Here is a 19,062-nt window from a genome sequence, read left to right on the forward strand (position 1 = left end):
CGGGGCGCGGGCAGGCTTGTGGCAGGTGAGGCTGCAGCTAAGAGCCACAGCAGAAAACAGCAGCCAGGTTGCTTCCGAACAAGGCTAGAGGCTGAAAGTGAGAAAAATCTAAAACAAACTAGCCAACTAGAGGGAGCCCTGAAGCTCTCGAGCCACACTTGACTGTGGGGCCAGTCCTGCTCCAAGCCCAGAGACGCCCGAGGCCGCCCAGGGCGGGGCTGCTGCTGGGGGGCAGGGCTGGGCAGAGCTGGGAGAGGCTGGGAAGGGGAGCTGGGCTGGGACGGGGCCTCCGGTGCGTGGCCTGAGCATCACGGGCAGTGCCTGGGGCCAATGCCTGGGGCTTCCTGAAGAGGAGGGGCCAGCCCAGCAGAACTTTTGGGCCAGGTACACCTGCCTGTGGGCTCGGAGTCCCAGAAGCGCGGCCAGACTCAGGCAGCCTAGGAGGAGGCAGACTCCTCGGTGGGCCTTCTTCGGGCCTCACCTTCATCTCGGTGCTACCCTTGGGCTCCTGCCTGAGCTGAGCAGACAGGTCCAGAAGTGGAGCCGGAGGGCTTGTCCTTGGGCTCCTCTGCCTCTGCCCCTCCTCCCCAGGGGAGGATTGGTGCCGGGGCTCCCCAGCCCCAAGGACAGCCGTGCTGGTAACCTGTGCCCACACTCCCCTCCTCCCGTCCTCCCCTCGCCCAGGGCCTCTGACCTGTCTGACCATGAGTCCACCCTTGAGAGCTCAGAGAAAAAGCCGGGTTAGACCGTTGTTCCATGGCACAGGCGAGACCTGACCCTCAGCCCCTACCCAGCGGCTGGTCCCAGCCCTCATGGCCAGCCAGAAAGCTTTCTGTGCCAGCTGGAGGGATGGGGGAGATTAGACAGGGAGCCAAAGCGTCCAGGAGGCTGGGGTGCGGGGCAGGGCGGGGCAGGGGAAAGACAGGTGAGGTGTCTTCATTCCCAAACCAGGCAGGGAGTGTGTGCTGTGTTTGCGGTCGGGCAGGGAGTATGTCGGATGGAGGCTCTGAAGTTGCAAACCTTGTAGGCCAACCTACGAGGGCAGTTCTTCCCTAAGCCAACAGGTGGCGCAATACAACGCAACAAAGTGTACATATCCTTATAATGAATCCGGCAACTGGAAAGGAAATGTCACAGGTTATGGTAACAAGGAACGAGGGAGCCCGTCCCACCCGCCGCCCCGCCTGCTGTGGGAAGCTGTGCCTTGCACAGTGTGCTGTGGGGTGAGAGGTGTGGCCAGACAGGGAGCTCCCTCTGGGGCTGGAGACCCCCAGGAGGGCCAGCAGTACTAGGGTGACGCCCGGAGTCCGACCCAGGCAAGAGACTCTCCATACAGAACTTCTGTGTGTTCCACAGGAGCAGAACAGGTCTACATGGCTGGCCCATGCTGAGCCCCTGCTCTACCGTGGCTGTCGGTCAGTCTTTCCTGGGCTCCCCATACCCTCCTTCCTGTTAGTGACTGGTCTCTAGGAGACTCCTCTGAGCTCAGGCACTGTCACAGCAACCTCGGGGGCACTGAGCCATAAGCCTTTGACTGCCCCATCTCCCTGGGTACTCTGCGGCCTCCCCTGACGTGCCGCTGTGGCTCAGGCTCCCTCATCCTGGGCCAGCACCCACTGCAACTCCGTCGGTCCACCCAGCTGCACGCTGTGTGCTGGAAACGAGGAGGGAGCAAGGAAGCCCCACTGTGGCCTCACCCGAGGTGCTTGCTAAGCTCCCTGGCCCCACAAGGGGCCCCCAGCTTCCATAATCGTCTCTGACCAAACCTGCCAGTTGCCACAGGTGAGAACAGCAGACTGACACTGTCACTTCCAGATTCAGAAACCTACCCCCCCATCCACAAAGCAAAATCAAAGTGTGTGGCCCTCCTCAACCTGTCCCAGCCTCCTCTAGCCCCTTCACAATGTTCTACAGACCGATACGGTCTGCCCCCTCCCCGCCCCCCCGGGCCTCTGTGCTGCCTCGGCTTCCCCTGCCATCTCCTCGGACTCACCAAGCCAGACGCAGACTCTCCCAGATATGGTCTGGCCTCGCCCTATGGCCACTCAGCTGTCCCCTCGCCCAGCTAGGCTGACAGCTCTGAGCACAGTCTGTGGGCTCAAACAATGCCTGCTTTGCCTTTGGCCCTACCCCAGCACACAGGAGACGCTCGGAAAATGTTATCAGACAGACAGACGAATGGACCTCAAAGGAATAAATGCTTTTCCGGAACCAAGGCTGCGATTCTCTGAGTGTCTGCACTCCACAGGGTGTCAGATGACAGCCAAAGGGAGGCTGCGGAAGGCCGTACCAGAGATCCAGTCCACACCTTCCGAATTTCTCCACAGCTTGCATGTGTGTGCACACAGGGCACACATGTGTGCACAAGCACATGGACATGTGTGCACACACAGTATTGAGGTGTGAGCACACAAACACATGAGTATGCACACACAGGCATGTATACACAACCATGCAGTTCATACACATGATCACACGTGTGCACACACATCACAAAATGCTATGTATACACTAGTGTGCACATGTGACTTGTGTTGCATGTGTGTACACACACCGATGTGCACATACACATATCCACATGCACATGCATACAGTGCTAGAACAGTGCACACATGCACACAAATGCACCGCTTATATGCACACATAGGCACACTTGTCCACGCTGTGGATGCACATGCAGCCACATGTGTGCACACATGCATGCATACACAAAACAGGACATGTCACAGTTCTGTTGTGGTTTCAAAGTATCTCCCAAAGAATGGGACACCTGAATGGGAGATTAAGACGACACATCCCTACACCTGCCATGGAGACTGCTGTTCGGCAGGAGGTACCAGCAGGGGGTCCAGACTCAATCTGCTCAGCTACTCTGCCAGACCCTCTGCCTTCCCAGTCATCTGCAGACAGCTGCATTTGTGCCTGGGTCGTTTCTGGGAGCAGAGGTATCATGTCCTTGCGCCTTCACAGCCTGTGGGTCTGGGCATGGCCTGGCATAGGCGCCCATGAGAGGCTGCCCCACTGAGTGCTCTTTCCTTGTCACTTCCCCAGCTGCCCACGCCTGCCGGGCCCAGAGCTTGGGACACAGCGGGAGCTCTCACTGCACACACAGCCCAAAAATGCAGGCTGCCCGGTGCCCTTGCTGGGCCGGCCAGGGTGTATAGCTCATGAAGATCTAGGAGACCCCCTTCCTGCTTTTGCCCTTCAGCTCCAACTACCACCTAGAAAGCAGCTGTTTCCGTAGCAGTCTCCTCCAGAAAACATGTTTCTAGGTCTCTAGAAAGCACAGTTGGGGTCCCACTTGGGACTCACTGAGTCTCTCCTGCCTTTACTTAACAAGCTCAAGGCCTCAGGTCAGTCTCCCCTCCAACCAATGGGCCTTCCTGACCACAGCCACGCTGAGCACTGAAGCATCAGACCTAAGGAACGCTCTGCAGCCACGGAGACAGCCGTGCACAGCACACCACACAGATCTGTGGCGCTCTGACATTTTCCACTAAAATGGAACACACAGAGACTCTCAGAGCCTGAACAAGAGGCATCAGTCCAGGGACCCTGACACTGCTCTAGAGCCCTCCTGGACTGGAGGGGGCCTCATGTACCTTCTGGACCCTCTCTGATGAGTGGTGCAGAAAGGCGAAGAGAGGCGAGGGGCAGCCAAGCGCCCAAGCCTTCTGTGTTTTCCAGGGCACGTTTCTATGCTTAGCCTCAATTTATGGGGAAAAAAAGCAGGACCCAAGAGGCTCTGTGGGCAGTATGAGCTGGGCACCAGGGGCCCAACCACCTCCTAAGGCCTCTCCTGCAGCACAGGGGCGCAGGTAGCTACTCTGCTCACGTCTCGAGGCACAGGAAGTGTGGCTGCCCACCCAGCCTGAGACTTGCTCATCCACACTTTCTGAGCACTGCCCCAGCACACGGCAGGCCCACGTCACCCAAAGCACGGCTCTCAGCCCCCCATCTCCGTGTGAACTCTACTCAGGTGCACGAGTGAGAGAGTAGATAAGGGGTGGACACAGTCGTCAGGAGTCCTGCCGCTTTACCCTTTCCCCCGGATTGCTCTCAGCCTGAGGGTGAAGGCACATCCTGGGTGAGCAGGGCTGCCCACACAGCAGTCTCAGACGGGCCCACCTCCTGACCACAGCTGCCCCATGTGCTCCCGGCCGGCTGGGGACAGGTCACCCCTCACTTGTGCCACACGAGTATCCTTTCCCTCCATGAGGATACCAGTACCTTCCTGGTCTCATCTGACTTCAGTGAGAGTTTACCATGTGCCTGCCACATGCAGCAGGCTGGGCACGTCAGCTCCTGTCCCCAAGGGAGAGACTCCTGAGCCCCTCAAGGAGAACACCCTTAAACCGCACATTATTTATGCTCTTGAGTCCCTCCAAGTTTCACAAGGATGGGGCAGCAGTGCGGTCTCCACACCCTTTCCTACAGAGCCCTCCCCAGCTCCGTCTGTGACAGGTCTGGAGCGAAGGCGGTAGTAACCTGTTCGGGAAGAGCCTTAGTCTCTAAGCTGACTCTATGGCTGGTGCTTCAGACAACGGCTCCCACAGGGTCAACCACATGGCTCGAGTCTCAGACCTAGCAGCTTGAGAAACAACCCGGGCACGTCCGCATGTGTGCCCCAAATCCCCCAAAGACAGAGAGGTGGAGAAGGGATTGCAGTGTGACTATTTTCCACAGGGGGAGCTTTCTTCTCTCCTTCTCTGTCTCTCTGTCTCTCTCTGGTGACCACACACATGCCCTCTAGGAAAAAAAAGAGCCCCAAGTCTCACAAGCCCCCCAAAATCCTCCCATGACACCCAGGCACCCTCCAGAGGCTCCCAGAAGACGGTTTCTCAGCCCAGGAGATGCACAAGGCACATGAGAGCCAAGGAAAGGCAGCAGTTGGGGTGCCGGCCCACCCTCCATGGAACAAGACGGGTCCCGGGCTCCATGTGACAGAGCACACGTATGTGGGCGGTGTTCAAAGGCCTACAGCTGCAGAGCGCCAGTCACTCACCACGCAGCCGGGTCATATTCAGCCCAGACCCGGATGAACTCGTCCAGGTGGTGTGGCCCGAGGATGGACGAGTCCCGTGTGAGGTACTCGAAATTATCCATGATCACAGCCACAAAGAGGTTCAACATCTGCAGGACAGGAGGAGAGGGAGTGACACAGAGACCTCAGCCTGCCCTCTTCCAGCCCCTCCCTCCAGCCACACCTGTGCATGAAGCTGTCAGGGTAGCAGAGCCCTTCACCCCCCCCCCCCGGCCGCCGGCCCCAAACACTGATCTCTATCGGGCATTTTGTCCTCTGGGGGCTTCTGCCCCCACTCTGCCCAGCCCTCATCCAGGCCGGTCCACCCTACCCACACCCCACACCCTTCAGCTCTCAGTGAATGCACAGGCCAACAACTTGTGTTCTTTTTAAAATTAAGTCGAAATTCACACACATACAATTAGCCATTTTAAAATACACAATTCAGTGGAATTTAGTCCAACATTGTGCAATCACCTCTCTAGTTTCAAAACTTTCTGTCCCCTCAGAAGATACTCAATACCCATCGATTAATCTCCGGCCATTCCCTCTCACCTCGCCCCCTGCAACTACCAGCTTCCTTGCTAGCTCCATAGATGTGTCCACTCTGATATGCACGTGGTGACAGAGACCACACAGGTGGGACCTTCCTGTCTGGCTTTTGTCACTCATGTGTGTTTCCAAGCTCATCCATCCGCATTGTGACACATGCCAAGGCTTCACTGTTTTCTATGGCTGACTATGTCCCGAGGCACACTGGGTCCTTCCCTCCTTCTGGCTAGTATCATTAAATATTGACATACAATACATCTGTATGTGCCTAGGGGCACAACTGCTGGGTACTAGTCATTCTATGTTAATCTGTTGAGGAACTGACAACTTTCCAAAGGTTGCTACATTTTCATTCCCACCAGCAACATACCACAGTTCTTATTTCTCCACACCCTCCGGCTTTTTAGAAAGTATTACTGTAGTAAATATTTTCTCTCATCCTGTAAACTGTATTCCCACATATTTAGGAATGTCCCTTGTACATCAGCACAACTCTTTCATTACTATGATGATTATTTTGTGATAGGGTACATGTCCTCACCAGAGACAGAGCCAGAGAGAGACAGAGGAGAATGAGAAATCACCCTCCAGGGAGGATGGCCACCCCACTCTGCAATCCTTTCTCCTTTAGACTCCTGCCAGGATTTTGGGCACACAAACACGTGCGCCCAGAGTGGTTTTCAAGTCACTGGGTCTGAGACCCAAACAGCACAGGCCAGTGTCGTAACCTCCACACCCCCAGCTGGCCCACAAGTCTTTTATTTTTTATGAAGTCCAATTCATCTTTCTAATTTTGTTACTTATGATTTTGGTGTCAAATCTAATTCAACCGCCAATGCTGAGGTCTTCAAGATTCACTCGCTACTTATTCTTATAATAGTTTTATAGTTTACACTATTTGGGTCTTGATCATGGAGTTAATTTTGCATATGGAGGTAGGAGGTCCAACCTCATTCTTTTGCATATAGATACCTAGTTTTCTCCACATCATTCATTTATTGAAGAGACTATTCTCTCTCCATTGAATTGTCATTGAAAGAAAGTGAATTCCCTCCACATTAGCACCCCTGCCAAAGACCAGCTGGTCACTGGGGCCTGGCTGTGGGCAGCGGTAAGGCACAGACCTGCGTGAAGCTGGCCCACATGGGAGGCCCCAGGGCCACATCCACAGACCACCCTGAGGACACCAGGCACACCCGTGCCCAGGATCATGTGCTGTCTGAAGGTGAGGATGGACTGTGGCATCAAGACCCTGTAGGGGAGGGAACCAGCAGTTAGCGTAATGGCTATGTCACTGGACTCCCACGTAGTTGACCACGGTTCGGGTCCCAGACCCAGTGGCTTAAAACTCACACCAGGCACATGTGCATGTGTGCCCAAGATCCCGAGAGGAGAATGGAGGAGAAGGGATTGCGGCGTGACCATCCCCCCGGGGGGTGATTTCTCGCTTTCTGTCTCTCTGTCTCTCTCTGTCTGTCTGGCGAGTGCACGCGCCCTATAGCGAAAAAAAAAAAAAAAGCCTCTCCAAAAAAAAAAAAAAAAGACCCTGTAGGGGGTGCTGTCTGTCTGTCTGTCTCTCTTCCTCCATGTTTTTGCTCGTAGGGAAAAAATAGTTGCAGGAACATTTTTTAAAGAAAGAAAAAAAATGAATTGCCCCTAGATGTTTGGGTTTATTTCTGGACTCCCATTTCTATTCGTACATGTCCTTATGCCAAGACCACACTATTTGCATTACTAAAGCTCTGTAGCAAGTTTTGAAATGAAGAAATGGGACTCTTTTGACTTTGTTTTTCTATTTTAATATTGTTGTGTAATTTAGGGGCCCCTTACAATACATACATAAAGTTTGAGAATCTGCTTTTCTATTTCTGGGGAAAAAAAAATAGTCCACTGGGATTTTGATAGGGATTTAATTTAATCTATCCACCACTTAGGAGAGTATTAGCATCTTTTTAAAAAAATTATTTATTTAATTTATTTATTTATTTATTCATTTATTTATTTATTTTTTAAATTTGACCAGAGAGAGACACACACACAGAGAAAGAGGGAGGGAAAGGGACAAAGGAAGCCACCAGGTCTGGGACTCAAACCGTGGTTAGCCATGTGGGAGTGTCCAGCAACTTAACCACCACACCACCTGCTGGTCCCATGGAGAGTATTAGCATCTTAACAATAAAAAAATCTTCCAATCCATGGACATGTGATCCCTTTAATTAAGTCTTCCTTAATGTCTGCCCAACAATGTTTGTAGCTTTCATCATACAAAACTTTCATCTTCTTGGATATTTATCCCTAGGTATTACTCTTTTAAATGCTATTTGAAATAGATCTGTTTTCTTAATTACCTTTTCAAGTTATCCACTGCCCACAAATAGAAACACCAATGATTTTTGTGTTCTGATTTTATACCCTAAAACTTTGATGAATTGGTTGATTAGCTTTAATAGTATTATTTGTGAGTGTCTGTGTTTATTCCTTGGGAATTTCTATACATCGAATCATACCTGCACACAGAGAGTTTTATTTCTTCCTTTCCAATTTGGATGCCTTTTGTTTTACTTGTTCAATTACTCTGGCTAGGACTTCCATCATGATGTTGAATAGATTCCACCATAATGTTGAAAATGGCCATCCTTATCTTGTTACCAAACTCTGGGGGAAAGCTTTCAGCAATGAGTATGATGTTAGATGTGGGTTTTTCACAGAAGTCGTTTATCAGGTTAAGAAAATTCCCTTCTATTCTTAGCTTGATAAGTATTCTCTTTTTATCATGACAGGGTATTTTATTTGGTCAAATGCATTTTCCTCATCTATTGAGATGACCATGTGGCTTTTCTTCATTCCAGTACTGTGATATGTTACACTAACTGGCTTCCTTATGTTGAACCACCCTGGCACTCCTCCGATAAATCCCACTTGATCATGGTGTAGAATTCCTCTAATATGTTCTTGGAATTGGTTTGCTAGTACAGCCATGTACACTTACTGATGGAGAAGTGCATTGTTAGGTGAGTTCTCTGTTGTGTGGGCATCACAGAGTGTGTTTACATGAACAGGTGGTGCAGACCACTACACACCAGGTATGTGGTCCAGCCCATCGCTCCTAGGCTACACACCTGTACAGCCCAGAACTGTCTGCATACTGTAGGCAGAAACACAAAGGTGAGCATTTGAGCATTAGATTTGTATCTAAACATATGAAAGGTACAGTAAAAACATGGCATAAAAGATAAACAATTGTGCGCTTGTGTAGGGCACTTGCTAAAATGGACCTTGCAGGACTGGAAGTTGCTCTGGGTGAGCATGAGCTGTGAGTGCATGAGAAAGCCCAGGATATTACTGTGCATGATTATAGACTTTATAAACACTGTACAGTTAGGCTGCACTAAATTTATTTTTCAAATATCTTTATTTCCTAAATAATAAATAATAAGGCTTACTATATAGCTTTTAACTTTATAAATTTTTTAAAAATTTCCAATATTTTATAACACTCAGCTTTTGTAAAACACAGCACAACCATACCAAAATATTTTCTTTGTTTATATCCTTATTCCATGAGCTTTTTCTCCTTTGATTTTTTTTTTTTTTTTACATTTCTCTTTTTAAATGTTTTTGATAACAACTAAGATCAAACGCACACATTTGCATAGGCCTACAGGGTCAGGGTCATGAATATCACTGTCTCTCACCTCCACATTTTGTCCCACTGGAAGGGTCATGAGGGACAAAACAATACAAGATCTAAATCAAGCACAAGAGAAAATGATACAATCCAGGGATGCAGTAAGTGGGGCGTAGTACACACTGTTCTACCGTAGCTCTTTCTCTTTCTGGGTTTGCTATGGGTATGGATGCTGGCCGGAGAGAAGGAAAGTGAAATCCCCGCCCTCCCCCGGAATGATAAAAGCACAGTATAGAAAACACATAAACCAGTTTCAAAGCCAGTTACTATCGTCCAGTCCCGTGCACTGAACGTAATTGAGTGATAGCACTCCACAAATACACGAGCCACGCTATGGCATCCCTGGGCGGCAGGGTGAGTACAGTCCTGCTCTCACCATGGGCCCGCCTCGTGTCCGCGACATGTCATGGACGGGACTCCCCTACGTGCCACATGACCGACCTTGAGGTAGCGTGGGTCTCCTTACACACAGGTTTTCTGTAAATATGTTAGTTTAAACAGTCAGTACTGGGAATGTATTTCCCTTTCCTTATGATTTTTTGGGTAACATTTTCTTTTCTCTAGTTTGCTTTATATAGATTATAGCATATTATATACATATATACACACATATATATATATATACGTACAATGTATGTGTTAACTGATTTACATTAAGGGTCAGGGTTCTGGTCAACCGTAGGCTTATCAGGAGTTAAGTTTTGGGGAAGTCAAAAGCTATTCATGAAATTCTGTGCTGAGGGCCAGCGCCCCTAGCCCCTGTTGTTCAAGGGTTGGCTGTAATTTTTGGAGGATTCTTTTGTCTATATTCATAAAAGACGTTATTTTTGAGGCATCTTTGGCTGTGGTTACAGGTGGGGTAGTGCTGGTGCCGTAGACTATGACAGGAGGTGTTCGCTTACCTCCTACTTGGGGAAGGGTTTTACTGTTAGTTCATTTTTTAATTACAATTTTTTAATGTGGTAAAATGTACATAGCATAAAATTTACCATTTTAACCATTTTTAAGTGTAGAGGTCTGAGTATTTCCCCCAGAAACTCATAAATTGGGACTTGACCATATTGACAGTATTCTAACAGTCTTAAGTGAAAACCTCACTCACGCAGCGTCAGGGTGAGGTGCGAGGGGCGGTGAGCGGGTCACAGTGACACATCGGGGAGGCAGGAGCCTCGTGAACAGATTAACGATGTCTCTCAAGTCCCACTGAGTGCCAGCTCTCATGAGAAGGGGTCAGTGCTCACGAGAACTGGCTGCTCCCAACAGGTCAGGGCACACACTCCCGTCCTCTGCGCCCTCGTCAGCCACGCTGCAGGCTGAGGGCTTGGGACTTGCCAGCCCCAGGATCACGAGTTTGTAAAGAAGCTTCTATTTTCTTTATAAAATCACCCAGGCTCGGGTATTTCTGCTAAAGCAATAACAGCCTGAGACAGAGGTCAGCACCCTTATGCAGCTGTGCAACCCTCACCCCACCACCTCCAGACGCTCAGCCCCAGCCCCGCCCCCGCTCCAGGCACTCACATTCTTCCCATCTCTGTGAATGGGACCACAGCAGCACCGCGTATAAACAGACTCCGGCAGTGCCTGTCCTTTTGTGGCTGGCTTCTCTCCCTGAACGAAGGTCACTAACACTAGCATGTACCAGGACACGTTTACATTTTTGTTTCTTTTTAAAGAGATTTTTGCTATTAGGGCATGTGTGCTCGCTGGAGAGACACAGAGAGACAGACAGACAGAAAGCAAGAAGTCACCCCTTGAGGGGATGGCCACGCCATAATCCCTTCTACATTCTCTTAGGATTTGGGGCACATTACACACACGTGCCTGGTGTGAGTTTCAAGCCGCTGGGTCTGAGACTTGAACCATGGTCTGTCGCGTGGGAGTCCAGCACCTTAACCACTACACTACCTGCTGTCTCCGAAACACTTTTACTTTTTAAGGCAGAATAATAGTTTATTGCATGTTCATGCCACATTCTGTGTACTCATTCACCTGATGAAAAGTGCTTCTCCTATCTTCTGGCTATTGCACAGACATGGGTGTATAAATATCTGTTTGGGTGCCCGTTTTCAGTTCTTTTGGGTATATACCAGGTTGGAACTGCTAGATCACATTATAATTCTTTTTCAGTATTTTGAGGAACTGCCATATTGTTCTCAACAACGGTCGCATCATTTTACACTCCGGTCACCAGCACACAAGGGCTTCAGTGTCTCCACACCCTTGCCAGTGCTCGTCCTTTTCTTTTTGCATAATCGAAATACTGCGGAGAGGATGTGCTACCTCTCACCATCTCTGATGAGTCCAGATACAGACTATCTTTTCTTTTGAAGTCCTGTGACCACTTCCTAACTGGACTTTGGTTAAGTTGTACTTCGTTATATGTTCTGATGTCAATACCTTGTCAGGTACGTTACGTGCAAACATCTTCAAATTCCTTGGGTTGTCTTTTCATCCTGTTCGAGTACCCTTGATGCGCAAAGCTTTTAATTTGGGGTAGTCTAGTTTATCTATTTTTTCTTTTGTTGTGATTTGGAGTCAAGTCTAAGGCTCCTTTGCCAGATACAAGATCAAAAAGATTTACCCCCTGTGTTTTCTTCTAAGAATATTATAGTTTTAGCTCTTACATTTAGGTCTTTGATTGATTTGTGTTCGTCTTTGTGCATGGTACTGCCAAAGATTCAAGTTCATTCTTTTTTTTTTTTTTTTTAAGAGATATTTGCCATATGGTGCTCACCAGAGAAACAGAGAGAGACAGAGAGATGAAAAGCAAGAAATCACCCCGCAAGGGGGAATGGTCATGTGCAACCCCTTCTCCATTCTCCCCTCAAGATTTTGGGCAGACACATGCCTGGCATGAGTTTAAACCATTGAGTCTGGGACTCGAACCATGGTCGACTTTGTGGGAGTCCAGCAAGGTAACCATTATGCCATCCTCCATTCCCCCAATTTAATTCCTTTGTATGTGGATATTCAGTTTTTCTGACAGCAGTAGCGGAAAAGACTATCTTTTCACCATTAAATGGCCTCAGGCTTCTTCTCATTGGGATATTTTTAATTACTTGCTCAACCTCTTTATTTGCTGTATGTCTGTTCTCACTTTCTACTTCTTTTTGTGTAGAAATAGTAAATTCTGTTCCTTCAGGAACTGGTCCATTCAGTAGCATGAGTCCCATACATGAGCTGCCCAAGATATCTAACACCTCCAGGCCTCCATTCCTCTGTTGTAAGACCAACGCGCGACTGTTAGCAAAAGAGAGTGCGCTCTCAAAGGCCTTCCGTGGCGGCTAACGCGACCCTTATTAGCAGGGTGCTGTCACTGATCTTATTCCTTCTTTCTTTCTTTAGTTTTAGTTTAGGTTTTTGTTTGTTTTTTGTTTTTGTTTGTTTGTTTATTTGTCATAGGGCATGTGTGCTCACTGGAGAGAGACAGAGAGAAACAGAGAGAGGAGAAGTGAGAAATGACAACCCCCCTCCCCCCCGCCCAGTCAGGGGGATGGCCATGTCGCAATCCCTTCTCCTCCGCCCAGTCAGGGGGATGGCCATGTCCTTCTCGGGATTTGGGCATGCATGCAGAAGCCCCTGGCATGACTTTCAGGCCATCAGACCTGGGACTCGAACCACCATTGGCCATGTGGGAGTCCAGCACCTTAACTACCACACCACCTGCTGGCCCCTGATCTCATTTTTATTATTCTAATCAAGGCGACTGAATCTCAGCCAGACATAACCCTGCAGCCCACCCCAAAATCATAATCGTCTTTTTCTACTTTGACTCCTCTATCAGACCAGATGAGACCAATGTGTTTCAAAGCATACTTGTCTCACCTATTCAGGAGGTGCCAGAAGGCTGTGCTTCCAGCCACATTCCTTGTCTGCTTCAGTCAAGGACAAGGCACTAGTGTCACCCAAAAGCTATGAGGCAGGTCCATAGAAACAAGATGCAAAAAACAGGCCCCAAATACATTTCCGAAGGAGAGTGACAGCCAAACCTGGGGACTCCTCAATTCACCCCACCTCGTCTGGGGTGTATGGGCTCTCTAGTGGCATGGCACTGTGAACGGGGCTTTCTGTGGAACCTCTTCTCTGCAGCCTGCTGCATGACCAGGCCGGCCCAGTGGGCTGGGCTTTGTGCCCCTGGACGGACTGGCTCTTGCAATAACAGATGTCTTGGAAGAGTACAGAGACCTACAAGACAGTGGTTCTCCTAAAAGCCCACCTACCTCTGCCCATGGGGTCTTCTGACAGATCAGGAGAAGACCCAACATGCAAACCCTCCCCTTGATCCCCGGCAATGACTAAAATGCGGCTCCCTGGAATTTTCTGGTCCTCTACCTACGTGCATGCACAGGTGCACACAATTGTCTGACTGTCCCCACTGTCTGCTGCACTCTCCCAGCTCCCAGCCAACAATCAGCAGAAACTCTCATTTCCCTGTCTTCCTGAGGGGTCTTCACCTGCTCTCATTCCAGCTGAAACACGACATGCCCCCTCACCTCCTGAAAACCTGCTCTTCAGAGCTCACGTCGCCCACTGTCCTTCCCCCTGCAGGCTTCTGTTTGTCCCCACGTCTACTACAGCAGTAGCGGAAAAGACTATCTTTTCACCATTAAATGGCCTCAGGCTTCTTCTCATTGGGATATTTTTAATTACTTGCTCAACCTCTTTATTTGCTGTATGTCTGTTCTCACTTTCTACTTCTTTTTGTGTAGAAATAGTACATTCTGTTCCTTCAGGAACTGGTCCATTCAGTAGCATGAGTCCCATACATGAGCTGCCCAAGATATCTAACACCTCCAGGCCTCCATTCCTCTGTTGTAAGACCAACGCGCGACTGTTAGCAAAAGAGAGTGCGCTCTCAAAGGCCTTCCGTGGCGGCTAACGCGACCCTTATTAGCAGGGTGCTGTCACTGATCTTATTCCTTCTTTCTTTCTTTAGTTTTAGTTTAGGTTTTTGTTTGTTTTTTGTTTTTGTTTGTTTGTTTATTTGTCATAGGGCATGTGTGCTCACTGGAGAGAGACAGAGAGAAACAGAGAGAGGAGAAGTGAGAAATGACAACCCCCCCTCCGCCCAGTCCCCCGCCCAGTCAGGGGGATGGCCATGTCGCAATCCCTTCTCTGGATTTGGGCATGCATGCAGAAGCCCCTGGCATGACTTTCAGGCCATCAGACCTGGGACTCGAACCACCATTGGCCATGTGGGAGTCCAGCACCTTAACTACCACACCACCTGCTGGCCCCTGATCTCATTTTTATTATTCTAATCAAGGCAACTGAATCTCAGCCAGACATAACCCTGCAGCCCACCCCAAAATCATAATCGTCTTTTTCTACTTTGACTCCTCTATCAGACCAGATGAGACCAATGTGTTTCAAAGCATACTTGTCTCACCTATTCAGGAGGTGCCAGAAGGCTGTGCTTCCAGCCACATTCCTTGTCTGCTTCAGTCAAGGACAAGGCACTAGTGTCACCCAAAAGCTATGAGGCAGGTCCATAGAAACAAGATGCAAAAAACAGGCCCCAAATACATTTCCGAAGGAGAGTGACAGCCAAACCTGGGGACTCCTCAATTCACCCCACCTCGTCTGGGGTGTATGGGCTCTCTAGTGGCATGGCACTGTGAACGGGGCTTTCTGTGGAACCTCTTCTCTGCAGCCTGCTGCATGACCAGGCCGGCCCAGTGGGCTGGGCTTTGTGCCCCTGGACGGACTGGCTCTTGCAATAACAGATGTCTTGGAAGAGTACAGAGACCTACAAGACAGTGGTTCTCCTAAAAGCCCACCTACCTCTGCCCATGGGGTCTTCTGACAGATCAGGAGAAGACCCAACATGCAAACCCTCCCCTTGATCCCCGGCAATGACTAAAATGCGGCTCCCTGGAATTTTCTGGTCCTCTACCTACGTGCATGCACAGGTGCACACAATTGTCTGACTGTCCCCACTGTCTGCTGCACTCTCCCAGCTCCCAGCCAACAATCAGCAGAAACTCTCATTTCCCTGTCTTCCTGAGGGGTCTTCACCTGCTCTCATTCCAGCTGAAACACGACATGCCCCCTCACCTCCTGAAAACCTGCTCTTCAGAGCTCACGTCGCCCACTGTCCTTCCCCCTGCAGGCTTCTGTTTGTCCCCACGTCTACTCTTCCCATCGCTCCACAGAGGTGGGTCCGCTGCTGCTCCTTCTCTGCCCTTTGACCTGCTGGTCCCTGACTCCCACGACTCTCTCCTGGACCCGGCCAGGCCTCACTGCACGCATCTCACCCTCACCACACATCACCCACCCTCAGCTCCCTCCTCCACACCTGAACCCCGGACGATAAGCACCCAGTCCAGCACCCCCCCCACACACCACCCAGATGACCACACCTCTCTGGGTTCTCTCTCCCTCCTCACATGTGGCTGGGAAATCCCCACTCTGGACACCCCCCCCTTCCCACGGTGCCCAGGTGGACACGGCAGAGCACAGCTCCCATGGCCTGGGCCCCTGCTCAAGAGTCTGGGCACGGCCTGCAGCATCCCCTCACCTCTCCCTGTCTCCTGATCCATGGCAGCGAGACTTGTCTCACCAAGAGCAACAGGAAACTGTTTCTATGAAGGTCGCCAGCGGCCTCCCCCTTCTCAGTCACCATCTTACTTTACTTCCCAGCATTTCAGGGGCTGCTCAGCCTGCCCCTCTCCAGATAGATCTTCCTTGGTCTCGGGCACCTCTCAGCCTGCTGCACCTGCCTTCCTGACTAGACCCTCAGGTCCGGACCCAGTTCTCTTTTCATTCCCTGTGTGGTCCTGGGCAGTCCTCGGCCTTTTCCTCACGCCACATTCTTGTTTTATTGTTTTCTTTGCCAGAGAGGGAGGAGACAGATGCGGGCGGGGGGAAGCGCACCCCAGTGGGACACACCACACCACACCTGTCTCCTCCATCTCTCCGTCCTGTTGGGATTGGGGTCCACATTCTTTCTCCATGTCAATGCTCCTCAAAGGTTAGCACACGCAGAGTCACCTCGAGAGCGTCTTAAAGCTCAGAATCCAGGATCTGGTGAGCCTGGGCAGAGGCCCCGGGACCTGCCTCTCTCAGTGGCACTCGGGACAGTGGACTAAACTTTGCAGAGCCAGGGCCAGAGGGCAGGCGTCTCGACTCCCTCCTGAGCCCACTCTGTAGTCCCTCCTCCCACCCCTTCCCTCTTGTGGCGCACCTGCCCTCCCCAGAGAAGGTGCCCTACCCACGTTAGTCCCAGAAAGGACCTGCTCGGTAACGAGCTCCCATGGGCCCTGCCTGGACTTCCACGGAAAGGTTTGGTGTTTCCAGGGACCAGCACCATATTTGTCGCCCATCTTGTCAGCTCCCCCCGACCCCAGCCACCCTTCACTGCCTTCTCTAGGCCAATCAGCTCCTGCTTACTGCTGCCCTGCCCTCACCACCCACATGGAGACCACAGCCAAAGAGATCATGTCCCTACTCCTGCTCAAAGGTCCCAGAGGCTTTTGGGAACCAAACTAGAAACCAAACCCACACCCTGGGCTCAGACGGCCAGCCTCTCTGGACGGCTGTGCATGTCCCAGCACCATGGTGAACACCCTAGAAGCTGAAAACCACAGGGCAGAAGCCCCCTGGAAAGGCAGCTCCTTTCTGTGGGAGCCCAGGAGGGGCCCTGGGAGTTCATTACTGAGTGAGTCCTTTCTAGGCCTGAAGACACCATCTCTAAGAAATCAAGGGCCAGTGACTGAATGGAACCTGCTGAGATGTGCCTGAGTCGAAGCTGGGGTCGGCAGGAGGCCTCAGGGCCTCAGAACTACAAGACGTCAGGCGTGGGCCCTGGGACAGCACCTGACGGGACTCACCAGGAAGGAGCACAGGAAGATGAAGGAGACGAAGTAGAAGTAGGCAAAGTCGCTCCCGCACTCGCTGGCGTTGGCAAGCCTGTCACAGGCCCGGTGGCTGAGACAAGACAGCATGATCTCATGCCAGGCCTCCCCGGTGGCACTCCTGAGAAGAAGGCAGAGCTGTGACCCACAGGGGCCTGGGAAGGGACAGCCTCGGCTGTACCCAGAGCCTCGCCAGCCAGGACTGGGGCCTGAGCCTCAGGACAGTTGGGTTCCCCCCACGCACAAAAGGCCTTGGAGGACGGCTGTCTCTTCAGGACCTCTGGCAGTAGATTTCCACCCTGAGTGTCAACCCAGGAGCGTGTTTACCGAAAGCTCCTCTCACTGCCAGGAGCCAGCACCACAGGGACATCTGTTTGTGGACAGGAACCTGGCTGGGCCCTGACCTCCGCCCAGGCTCGTGCCATGCCAACCCTGTTTCGAGATGTGGTGGCCATCCTTCCGGCTGCTCAGCCAGCACTGGGAAAAGTCCCTGTTGCTCCTCCCTCTCTCCATGCCTATCTGTCAGCTCATCCACCTTCAGACAGCCAGACTCTTCCAGGTCTCTTGCCACGCTGGCATGACAGTGTTTGGCCTCCCCAGACAGTAACCCAGTGGGTCTACAGCACAGGCCAGATCCGGTCACCTCCCTGTCCGGCGACTCCTCCCACTCACCAGAAAACCCAGCATTCACACAACGGTCCACAGCCCATAGGACCTGCTGTCCACACTTCCCATGACCTCCCCCTGCCTCGCCCCTGCTCAGTCCACTCCAGCTGCCTCAAACCCTCAAGGACATGCCCACCCTGGGCTTGGGCAGCCACTGGGATCCTGCCTGGACTCATGTCCCTGGGCACACTGCAGCAGGAGGGCAAGAACCTGGGTCCTATCTCCACATACCCACCTGGCCACTGCTCCCTGACGATGGCCAGGATGGGGCTTTCTGCTGGGCTGCACTCCAGCCCACGTGGGGCCTGACGTGGAGGGCGCATCACATGACACAAGGCTCAGGAAGAACAAATACCTTTCAGATCGAGGTTCAAAACAAAGGCTGACTCCAGAGGTCTCCCTGACAGCCTTTGTGGCATGAGATGGAATATTCGTAAATGAAGAAAGAGACTTAGTGCCACAGCAGAAGCCCAAAGAGACAGCACCACTGTGGGGCGCCAGCCTCCCAGAGCGCGTCCATTTCACACGAAGCAGCAAGAATAGACGGTCTCTGCTAGCTCGGCAAAGCGTGTCTAGGTCTGAGATGGCCCACCGAGAGCTGACCACGCCTGAGGGTGGGAAGGACTGCGCCGGGCACCCCAAAGCTGGCCTTGTAGCAGCCACGCAGTTATGGAAATGAACAGAAGTGGTGAGGTCGATCTGAGACCTTGGGAAAGAAACCAAGGCAGGATCTGAGGCCAGCCCTTCCTCCACCATAAATCCCTGTGAAGTACTTCTCTTTCATCTGTGGGTCATGGGTAGCAAGCGGCAGACCCCTGCCCTAGACCCCAAGGTCCCTGCCAAGACCAGAGGGTCTTACAGCGCCATCTGCAGACAGTACCCTGCCCCAGCACAGCAGCTGGCACCAAGCCTTCCCCCAGTCAGCCATGAACCTTGTGCCAAGGGACCTCAGCCCTTCAAGGCTCCACCAGCTGCTTTGTTCACTGCACCCAGGAGCCCAGAGACTGTGGCACCCATGACATGATGACAGTGCAGGGGCTCACGGGCCCTGAACCTGCTGCTGCATGGCCACTGGTCGACACGACACCATGGAAGTGGAGGCTACACACTGTGGAGACCTGTGGGCACCTCTGCCTTCCCTGTCACTCTGGCCGCAGCCTCACCAGAGCTGTTCGGCCATCACCAGGGAACAGAAAAGGGCCGTGGAGGCTGGCCTGGCCTATGGCAGACACCAACAGCCCTTTGGAAAGAGGGCGCAGAGGGAGGAGAGGAACAGC

The 19,062-nt window shown here is 51.6% G+C and overlaps 1 protein-coding gene across 1 annotated transcript in view; it reads right to left on the bottom strand.

Annotated features, from left to right (window-relative positions):
* The window catches only part of CACNA1B (calcium voltage-gated channel subunit alpha1 B), a 179,472-nt gene that overhangs the window by 20,055 nt on the left and 140,355 nt on the right, over positions 1 to 19,062 (bottom strand). The window contains exons 37-38 of the mRNA XM_027766260.1: positions 17,096 to 17,240; positions 5,006 to 5,133 (exon numbers count right to left, since the gene is read on the bottom strand). Coding sequence (XP_027622061.1) covers positions 5,006 to 5,133; positions 17,096 to 17,240 — 273 coding nt within the window. The remainder of the gene's footprint in view (positions 1 to 5,005; positions 5,134 to 17,095; positions 17,241 to 19,062) is intronic.

This window comes from Tupaia chinensis, unplaced genomic scaffold (genome assembly GCF_000334495.1).
Source record: "Tupaia chinensis unplaced genomic scaffold, TupChi_1.0 Scaffold142100_1, whole genome shotgun sequence".
NCBI lineage: Eukaryota > Metazoa > Chordata > Mammalia > Scandentia > Tupaiidae > Tupaia > Tupaia belangeri.